Here is a 9,650-nt window from a genome sequence, read left to right as displayed (position 1 = left end):
TCCTATTTTCTTTTCATTAGCCGGAAAAAGGAGATTTAGAAAGCTTAGAAACTTGACCCGACTGAAAAGAAGTAAGAAGTAGTGGAACTTGAAAATGACTTCAGGTTTTCTCACTGTGCAGAATATAGTCAAACACTGTTGCAGTTAAATATTTTACCCTTTGTTCTCCCTGTGTGATCTACAATAATAATCTGCTTCATGTTGATATTTACTAATGTGTTGCTGACAATTACCTGAAAGAGAAGTCAGGGTGCTTCACTGGGCTGGAAAAAGTTTAGCTAAATCAGAAAGCAGGTCTAATTAAGCAAGTTTATTCTATATCTACAAAAGGCTAAGTTGACTTGTGCATGCGCAATACCTATAAAGCTCTCGCTGGCACCAATTGCACGTGTGTGTTTTGATCTGTCATTGTCGATTGTGAATTTGGTTGACATTTCTATTATAGAGAAAGGGCAAATAGCGATATTAAAATATTTCTTCTAATTAATTTCCTTTCAATGTGCACATATTCATACACCGGGCCACTAGTCCCCAATAAGATTCACCAACCTCTGGTCTAATAGAAAAACAAAAGGCCTAAAACTCATTAAATCTAAAAGGAAGCTTTGACAGGTGCTGTACAGACTAAAATACCTCAGCATCATTCACAATTTTTATGCCTATGAAAATAAATGCAAGGAGTGTTGGGAATGAACAAGGAAACTACCACCTCTTTGGTACAGCTATTTCATACAAGACATTTGGATTAAGCTTCACAATATTTCTGTCCAGTTGATAACACTCTACACTTTTTAGTTTGGTCACCGGTGCTCAGGATCCAGAGTAACCCACCATCTTGTCTATGTAATGTAAAGAATTTTACTGTTTTTCTGGTAGAAAAGAAAAGGCAAGTTCCTTGTCTGAAGTCATATGGTTGTTGACTAGCAGAACTGTGAGTCAAAACCTGATCTGTCTTTTTTTTAAAGCCCATGCACTTTAACAGTCAAGCTCATCCCTCCTAAAGGAAGTATGTGAGGCATGTGGGAGACTGAGAGGGAGTAAGGGATGATTCCCCTTGCAAGAAAACATTCTAGCTTTGGAAGAACATACCTTAACAGTTAAGAAGCCAAAGATTCCTCAGAAAGTCATCAAAGGGAAAACCCCAACGTCTAAAGGTATCACAGTAATGACTATTGTTGGGAAATAAGTGGAATGGCTCAAATTGAGAAACCTGACAATTAGGGCGTAGACCCAGGTAAGCCTGACTGTTTAGGGCTTCCCAGACATGAGGCAACCTGCACCATAGCTCCATTCCATCTGTATTATTATTTCCTTTTTATCAACTCACTGTTTCACACAGCTTTGTTCTAAGCAATAATACACATGAAACCACAGATTTGTTACACTGATTACTCATTAACATTGAAATAACACTTTTAATATCAATCTGTGTACTCCCTAACATCAGTCATCTCACAGCACCAGTTGTACACATTTCATAAATTTACAAACAGCTTTATCTTGAGCTTTAACATTAAAAATTCTACCTGGAAAAATGCTTTAAGAGAAGAATAAAAGACCCAAGAACAGTAGAAATAATGATGTCCAAGGCCAAATATTTGGTCATAATTATCCAATTCTGTTCAAAAGAGGGGTTAAACCAAGCAAGCTCTCTAGTCTCATCATTGTGGAAGTGTTTCTAATTGCTTGCCAAGACAGTTTTTCATATTTTTCATAGGGTTAATGAAAGAATTCTGTGACCATTTAATTATGTTTGCTCTGATTCCATGAGTAGAGTATGTTAAAAAGCTGATTCTGCTATATTGTACACCTGAAACTAATATAATACTGTATGTCAACTATAATTGAAACATTTTTTTTATTTTTAAAACGCTCATTGCTTCTGCCTCAGTTTTAGCAAGAGTCCCTGAGAAATAGGGACCAATGACTGATCCATCTCAAGTCCACGTAAGCGAGATTCCGTGAAAAGGAAGATGAAACCCTCCTTGGCACCTGTAGCTCACTGTCCAGCCCCAATCTGTCAAAGAGCTTGCAAAGACCTAGAAAGAAGTAAAAATTTCCTCAATATATAGTACATGGTAGTTATAATCTCAGCAAATTTTTTGTTTTAAAATTCTGAAAAATATAAAGGAATTGGTTAGAGACTCAGATAATTATAAGCTATTTTCTCATCCACATCCAAGAGGGGAATCATAAGTTGTAGGAAGTGCACTAATTCTTTATTTTTCAGGACTTTTCTACAGTGTTGCTGTACATTGAGCACAACTGGAGCTTACCCATTAAATGCCAATACTAACCCCCTCTCCAATCAGTATAGTTACCAAAAATACCTCTAGAAATTTCAAAGCCACAAAGTCACTGAAAATAACTGGTCTAGAAGAAGAATGAAAATTTGTGTAAAATTACTCTTTTTCTGTGCCATTACGTGATTAAATAGGAAAAGCTCAGAATGCATTTTAGCCAAATCCTCACATCCTAGCTGTGAATATTTGATTTCATAAATCTTCATTTATTCTTAAGGGGTTCTAACAATGTTCAACTATTCATTCATTCCGCATACACATTCTAAGTTTTATGATATGCCTGGCCCTCCTCTAAGCACTGGAAATGAAAATTAGGAATAAAGACAATTTTGTGTCCTCCAAAGCTCTAATCACAAGACTGGAAGCTCATGGGCAATTATGATACACAACGATATGTCAGGATCCTAGAATTTTTTCGAGACCAAAATGACTAACACAAACAACAAGGCCCTGTTTGTAACACAGTGAAGTTAGTTCCTTTCCATTCCCTCTTGAATGATAAAAAACTGACAAGAGAGATCCCTAGGAAGTCTCTGCAAGGCCTCCCTGCAATAGCCCTCCTCGGTGAGACCTAACTACTGACCTACTGACCCAATCCACCTTCCATATCTGTGCCAATGGCAAGGTGATACATTCAGAGTGTCCCTCAGAAAGTGATTCCCTCAAGTGTATTACTGCAGCCTTTTCTATACTTTCCTATTTCGTTCCAGAAAGTTGATCAAAGGGGTCAAGATCTGCTTTTGTTCAATGGCCTACAGAGGAGATATGTAGGAGGCCCCATACAAGAATAAAGCAGACCTAAGAGATCAGGGAGAGACCAGTACATCAATTGTCATTTGAGCTCAGGTTACTTAGCTCCCTCCATTGATCGCAAGTAAAATAACCTGCACCATGTTATTACAACAGTCCTTTAAGTGATACCAACAAGCAATGTGTGTTGTCATTCCCATAGATAGCTAGAGCATTAGGAAATCCATGTGAAGGAAGCTATTGATGGTTGATATCGCTTTATTAGCAGGTATTATCACTGAGCAGGCAGACATTACAAGAGTGCCCTGGGGAATTGCAAATGCTGGATATCAAGATGGCTTTGAGCAACCCTGTGGCCAACATTCTCAACAGTTGTTCTTGCCACAATGCAGAAGACTTTTTCCTGGGACTATATCATAGAATGTCTCTTGATTACAAATACTAGCATAATAAAATTAGCTGATGATTCAGCAGCTGCTATGACACTGATGTGGTGATTAAACTAACGAAATAAGAGTTCATATGTAGCAGTCCTTTGATATTAAAGACAAAATCATGCTGACAATTCAGGGTAACTTCATTAACATGAGTTTGTATTGATTCCTGTTTCAAATAAACAGATCCTCAGCCCAAGATCTTTCCTATCAATTAGATCATTTGGATTTAATTTGGAGGGAATGGAGGGCAGTTTAAAATTTGAAGATGGAACCTATGGTAGAAACTACTTAAAAAGTGTGTTTGGGGATATGCTCTGAACACAATTTAAAGAAGGAGGATGGTCAGGGATTGGGTAGAGTATTGTTTAGATCTCTCGCAGAACCTTAACAAGCTTGATGGGTCATAACACAAATGTCTACAGGAGTCAGGCAAGTATCATCACTGAATAAACAGACAGACTGGAAGTCAGGAGGGAGGAGTAGAGTCAGTGAAAACCTCCTGAACTATTGCTCCCATAAGAAATGCAGCTGCAGGGACACAAGCCACTGGGGGGCAGGGGAGGCCGGAGGGATGTCAAGGGGGGCGGGGGAAGGAGACATATGTAATACTCTTTGTAATACTTTAAGCAATAAAAAATAATAATAAAAATTAAATAAATAAAAAAGAAATGCAGCTGCTGCTCAACTTCAGCTGCTGGTTACATTGAGATAATGGTGGCTTAATGTGGCTCCATTTGGGGCTATTTTAAGGAAAGCCAGGAATCCAAATTTTCTATAGTGAAACTCTCTGTTAGGAAAGGTTATCACCAACTCCAAAAAATTATTTTTAAAAGAAACAACAAATTTAGAAACCCACTGAAAAAGCTAATCAGAGCAGGGCTTGGTCTTGACTGCAGTATATGGGTTTTGCTTCATATTATAAACACTTGAGTACAGCTGTCTCTACCTATTGAGACTATAAGCTTACAGAGGGGCTGCAATATACTTAATTCATTTTTACATCCTCATCACCTATAAGAATGTTTCAGTTGAGAGATATGAAAAAAAAAACTTGCTTAATAACAAAAGAAATTCCTCATAGCAAGATGACAAAGCAAAGTGATCAATTAAAATGGCCAAAAGTCAACATATTTGTTTATTCAGTATGTTCTAAAAACATGTGTCTCACATGCAGTCATCATGACAGGGGTCCTGGGAAATAGAACAGATGAAAATCACCAGAATGGATACCCCCTTCCATTTTTCACATTCCATAGTACATATTTCATTATGGGAATAACATTATACCTAGAAAATAAACCTGATAGTACAGATTGGTTATCCTGGATGATTGTTCCTATTTTAGAGATGAAGAAACCGAGGCAAGAAGAAAAGGATTTACCCCAAACATACTGTGCATCCCAGCTCCCTCTAAGACGCAGTTGGGAATAAATAGGAACACTTTGACTTTTAAGTGAGACACTCTTAGTTCTGCCACTACTATCTGTTAACTATGTGGGCCTCTGCTATCTTTAAAATGAAAATACTAGTATCTACCTTGTGGGTTGTTGTGAGGGTTAAATGAGTCAATTTCACTAAAGTGCTTACTCCATAGCAGTTGCTTGAAAGTGAGAGCTTGCAATTTGTTCTAAATTTTTCTATATTTTCTAAACTAAACTAGTTGTCCTTACTTGTATCTAAGTTTATCTAACACATATAAACAGGTACTAATTTTCACTCTCTCCAGTAGTAAAGGACCAGAACCTTGAAACAGTAATGCTGACTTCTATGTGCAGAGGGGGTACTGGAAATGTTACAAGGAAAATATTCTACCGGTCATGTTATGTTCTGAAAAAATAATGCTCTTCCAGGTTTCCATGAGCAAGTGACACACATGTGCATCTGGAAGGTTGGGTGTTGCCAACCCACAGTTCTCCCCACCCCACATGCAGGAGCTTCAGTGTGCCAGGTCCTAGGAATGCTGGCAGTGAATGGGAGTGAGCTTGTCACCAGCCAAATAACTAGGGTTTATTGTTGTTATTTTGGTCTAGGATATACATTCTAGCTTGTTTATACAGTAAAACCTCAATATAACAGACTAATTCAGGTAAGGGGGATTCCATTAAAGCCGTAAGTCCACTATATAATAAAGCAGATTTTCCAAATGTGTATGTTAAAATATTGACAAATTAGTTTACCTGTTTTTAGTTATGTAGACACATCTGTGTAATTTAAATTAATTTCACAAAAAAGTTTTCTATGTGTATTACTGTAATTTTTTAAATAAATCTTTATTGTTCAGATTACAGCTGTTCCTCTTTTTTCCCCCCATAGCTCCCCTCCACCTGGTTCCCACCCCCCTCTGCCCTCCCAGAGATTTTCATACAGTGCTTGAGCCCCAGAATCTCAATTTTTAAAGAAGCATTCCACATAATTCTCTTGCAGGCATTCCACCAACCATAGTTTGAGAAACACTGGTATAAATGAATAGGTTAATATATGTATCTACATAGATAAAAGACAACTTTGGGAGAAAATATTTGCAATATTTAGCAAGCAAGATATTAATATCATTAGTATATAAAGAGTTTCTAATAATCAATAAGAGAAATATAATTCAATAGAAAAATGAACAAAGGATATAAACAAGCCATCACAGAGAAAACACAACTGTTAATAGGAGTTTATTACAACCTTTCTAGGGTGTAATTTGGACACGTCTATAAGCATTTTAAGTTTTTATACTCCATGATTCAGCCTTTTCACTTTCCAGAATTTGTCCCAAAAGTATAACAGAACTATATATGACATAACAATATGTAAGAACATTTATCTCAGCATTGTTTGAATGGTAGACAATTGAAAATACAAATGATAAAGAAGAAAATGTTTTGTGTTCATTGAAACCCATGGGTTACCATATTAACCTGAAAAATGTATGCTGAATACATGTTGAATGAATAATATGCCAGAAGCCGATCCATCCTTGCTGCTTGATACAGTCGCTGCAGGGAAGAAACATCTGCACAGCATATGTTTCAAGGGACCTGGCGTATATGGCATACTGTTCTTAATATGTTTGCTCCCCTTCTTAGCGCTATGTGTTTTAACCAAAGACACCTCTCCAATAAAGGTTGTTTCCCCAGGTTGGGATTTTTCCCTGGAGTTAGAGAGGGAATAAAACCCCTTAACTAAGTGCCAGGCGGGTAATTAATCACTTTAACTACGAACAATCAAGCTTAAGCTACATAATCTTTACTTAGGATAATCTCCTTCAGTTACTTCCTTATAGCTTAATAGAACAATAGAGTAACCTTGGAATGGAGATAAGAAACGCCCTAACCTTAGGAATAGAATTGATAGGATTAAAATCTACTGGTATAAATACAGATGTAACAAGACAATAAACACAGAACTTGGCTAGAGAACCTGGCTTGGCTGCTGATCAACTGAATGCTGTCTCCGTGCCATTGCTTCTTTTCCGACTCCATCCACACCTTTGGGAACCCCTGGACCTGCTGGGGCTGGACTCCAACAAGGTAGGGAAGTTTTCTGTCATTATTTCTTCAAATAGGTTTTCAATATCTTGCTCTCTCTCTTCTTCTGGCACCCCTATAAATAGATATGAACTATTTATTGATGTCAGTAACATTGCTAGTGTTTTCCCCCACATATGGCTTAGTAGCTAAAATTTGTTTAAAGTAACAGTGAATTTGGCCACCAGGGTTGGCCGCGAAGCTTCGCCGCCACGGTTTTCACACGGGCCCATATCCCAGCCAGGCCCCAGCATGGCTGCGCCCAGGGCTGCGGGGTGGGGAGACACCGTGCTCTCGTTTTCCTGACAGCCTCTGGCTTCTGTGCTCTTCCCTTCCTCAGGCCACTCCAGCAAACATGTTTTCTAAGGCCTTTCGGGTCAAGTCCAACACGGCCATCAAGGGATCAGACAGGAGAAAGCTTCGAGCTGACGTGGCAGCTGCTTTCTCCGCCCTGGGGACCGACCAGGCCTCAGCGTTGGTGCCTGGGAAGGAAGAGCTCAGCATCGTGAAGCTGTATGCTCACAGAGGGGATGCCGTGACTGTGTACGTGAGTGGTGGTAACCCCGTCCTATTTGAACTGGAGAAAAATCTGTACCCGACAGTGTATACCCTGTGGTCATATCCTGATCTTCTACCAGCATTCACAACATGGCCTCTGGTGCTCGAAAAACTGGTGGGGGGAGCAGATTTGATGCTGCCGGGAATAGTGGTGCCCCCTGCTGGTCTGCCTCAGGTACAGAAGGGTGACCTCTGTGCCATTGTCTTGGTGGGAAACAGGGCCCCTGTGGCCATCGGAGTGGCTGCCATGTCCACATCTGAGATGCTGACTTCAGGCCTGAAGGGAAGGGGCTTCTCTGTGCTCCACACCTACAAGGACCACTTGTGGCGATCTGGAGACAAATCCTCTCCACCTTTCATTGCCCCACTGACCCTGGATCCCTCAGATGTCAGTGAAGAGAAGGGGTCTGTCCAGGCAGGCCCCACCCTGCAGGATGACATGAGGAGCCTTACCCTGGAGAGAAAGGAGGAGGAGAATGGGGAAGATCAGCAGATGTGTAGGGAGAAGACCCTACCAGAAGCCTCAGAAGACCCTGGCGTCAGGGGCCTGAACCCAGACCCCGCAGACAGCAAGACCCTTCAAGAGCAAATGGATGAACTGCTACAGCAATGCTTCTTGCATGCTTTGAAGTGCCGAGTCAAAAAGACCGACCTCCCTCTACTCACCAGCGCGTTCCTCGGTAGCCATGTGTTCTCCTGCTGCCCTGAAGGATGGCAACTGGACATAAAGAAGTCAAGCTACAAAAAACTCTCTAAGTTCCTGCAGCAAATGCAGCAGGAGCAGATTATACAGGTCAAGGAGCTGAGCAAAGGGGTGGAGAGCATTGTGGCTGTGGACTGGAAACACCCCAGGATCACATCTTTCGTCATACCTGAGCCCTCCCCGACCTCCCAGACTATCCAGGAGGGTAGCAGGGAACAGCCCTATCACCCTCCAGATATAAAACCCCTCTACTGTGTCCCAGCCAGCATGAGCCTGCTCTTCCAGGAGTCTGGCCATAAGAAGGGGAGCATTCTCGAGGGCAGTGAGGTCCGGATGATCATCATTAACTACGCCAAGAAAAATGACCTGGTTGATGCAGACAACAAAAATCTCGTACACTTGGATCCCATCCTGTGTGACTGCATCTTAGAAAAAAGTGAACAGCACATAGTCATGAAGCTTCCATGGGACAGTCTTCTGACCAGATGTTTGGGAAAACTGCAGCCTGCCTATCAAGTGACCTTTCCCAGACAAGAGCCCATTGTGAAGAAAGGCAAAATCTGCCCCATTGACATCACCCTAGCACAGAGAGCTTCCAATAAAAAGGTGACTGTGGTCCGGAATTTGGAGGCCTATGGTCTGGACCCATGCACAGTGGCTGCCACCCTGCAGCAGCGATGCCAGGCTAGCACCACTGTCACTCCTGCCCCTGGGGCCAAGGACAGCCTGCAGGTCCAGATCCAGGGAAACCAGGTCCACCACCTCGGCCGGCTGTTGCTTGAAGAATATCAGCTTCCTCGGAAACACATCCAAGGCCTCGAAAAGGCCCCCAAGCCTGGCAAGAAGAAGTGACAGACTCTTGCTTCATGTGGTCGATCCCGTGGAATCCAGGTTCTGGGCTGCTCACTCATAGGAGCGTTTTCAGCTTTTGCAAATAAAAAATATATAATTCTTTACCAGAACAAATTTTTATTCTAATCTAAAAAATAAATAAATAAAATAGCAGTGAATTAATAACAAACATAACCTGTTAATTTAATTATGAGCAAGTCTTGGTTAAAATCATTTTAAAATTAACAGGGTGCTAATTTTTACATAATTGCATACAGCCTGGAAATATTGTCCGTTAAATCTGAAGTCCTGTAAATGGAAGTTCACAAAATTGAGGTTTACTGAAGCAGTAAAAGATTGGAACAAACTGGAAAAGAGTGTGACTATCCCAAAGGCCACAGGGAGATTGAGACTGAGCTTGTGGGGCCATTTCACTGTGGAAGGGTAAAAATCTTGTGCGTGGAAGCTGATCTGTTATGAGATATTTAAATCTTACGTATCTATTTCTTGTTCGTTCTCCTCTGGGCTCAAAACGGTTTTTATAAGATCAAAG

The 9,650-nt window shown here is 40.7% G+C and overlaps 1 protein-coding gene across 3 annotated transcripts; it reads left to right on the top strand.

The window, feature by feature from the left end:
• Window positions 1–7,343: 7,343 nt before the first annotated feature.
• On the top strand, window positions 7,344–9,222 carry LOC102241777 (eukaryotic translation initiation factor 2D). Of its 3 annotated transcripts, none has more exons than XM_014537289.1 (2): window positions 7,344–8,872; window positions 9,048–9,222. In XM_014537289.1, the coding sequence occupies exons 1-2, from the start codon at window positions 7,361–7,363 to the stop codon at window positions 9,177–9,179; spliced, it is 1,644 nt and encodes a 547-aa protein (XP_014392775.1). In that variant the 5' UTR covers window positions 7,344–7,360; the 3' UTR covers window positions 9,180–9,222. The 3 variants fall into 3 exon arrangements, with proteins under 3 accessions (XP_014392775.1, XP_014392782.1, XP_014392793.1); XM_014537296.1 differs by having other exon boundaries at window positions 7,344–7,548; window positions 7,783–9,212; XM_014537307.1 differs by having other exon boundaries at window positions 7,460–7,548; window positions 7,608–9,212.
• Window positions 9,223–9,650: the final 428 nt, after the last annotated feature.

The sequence above is a fragment of the Myotis brandtii genome, unplaced genomic scaffold, assembly GCF_000412655.1.
Source record: "Myotis brandtii unplaced genomic scaffold, ASM41265v1 scaffold1031, whole genome shotgun sequence".
Taxonomy (NCBI): domain Eukaryota; kingdom Metazoa; phylum Chordata; class Mammalia; order Chiroptera; family Vespertilionidae; genus Myotis; species Myotis brandtii.
The sequence above is the reverse complement of the archived record's forward strand: the minus strand, read 5'-3'. Positions and strand labels throughout refer to the sequence as shown.